Source organism: Macrobrachium nipponense, chromosome 6, assembly GCF_015104395.2.
Source record: "Macrobrachium nipponense isolate FS-2020 chromosome 6, ASM1510439v2, whole genome shotgun sequence".
NCBI classification, from domain to species: Eukaryota; Metazoa; Arthropoda; class Malacostraca; order Decapoda; family Palaemonidae; genus Macrobrachium; species Macrobrachium nipponense.
In genome coordinates, this window is record NC_061108.1 from 112,029,025 (window position 1) to 112,029,911 (window position 887).

At 58.7% G+C, this 887-nt stretch overlaps 1 protein-coding gene across 1 annotated transcript in view; it reads left to right on the forward strand.

Annotated features, from left to right (window-relative positions):
* The window catches only part of LOC135216608 (cuticle collagen 7-like), a 459-nt gene extending 35 nt beyond the window's left edge, over positions 1 to 424 (forward strand). Inside the window, exon 1 of the mRNA XM_064251988.1 lies at positions 1 to 424. This exon is cut by the window's left edge and continues 35 nt beyond it. Within this exon, the coding sequence (XP_064108058.1) occupies positions 1 to 424 (424 nt within the window).
* Positions 425 to 887: the final 463 nt, after the last annotated feature.

Sequence of the window (887 nt, forward strand, 5' to 3'; positions counted from 1 at the left end):
GTTGGGTGGGGCCCGCCATGGGTCCCGGGACGGGCGGGAAAAGTTCCACCACGTGTCCCGGGGCGGGTGGGCAAAATCTGCCACATGTCCCGTGATGGGTGGGCGAGGTCCGCCACGTGTCCCGGGACGGGTGGGCAAGGCCTACCACGGGTCCCAGGATGGGTGGCCGAAGCCCGCCACAGGTCCAGGGAAGGGCGGGGGTTGCCCTGACACATGTTCCGAGACAAGTGGGCAGGGGCTGCCACGGGTCCCAGGACGGACGGGGGTCCCTGCCACAGGTAACGGGATGGGCGGCTGGGGTCCGCCATGTGTCCCGGGACAGTGGCAGGCCTGCCACAGGTCCCCAGACGGGCAGGCAGGGCAGGCCATGTTTCCCGGGACGGGCAGGCAAGGTGTGCCACTTGTCCCAGGACGGGCATGCTAGACCTGCCACGTGTTCCAGGACGGGCAGGCGGGGCCCGGCACGTATCCCGATATGGCAAGACCACAACAGTTCCTGGGACAGGCGGGTAAGGCCCGCTATGTGTCCCGGACGGGCAGGCAAAGCCAACCACAGCTCCTAGCACGGGCTTTTGACCCCCTCCTGACCTACCACTATATATTGAGTAGATCCTGATAGCATCTATTGTTTTTCAATTAAGGATCAGCTGCCTTTGCAGAAGCTGGATGAATGGATTAAAACTTGCAAACAAGGTCACTTTGAATTTAGTGAACCAAGCACTCATGAAGGGATGAAATTCTTTAACAAAACAGACGGAGTATAGAAATTTCAGATGCCGAGTAAACTGATCCAACCATCAACCCTTCCTGAAGAGGACAGCCCCTTTCAACCACCAAACATCCCTGAAGAGGATGATATATCCACAGGTACTGTTTCCAGTGAAAAA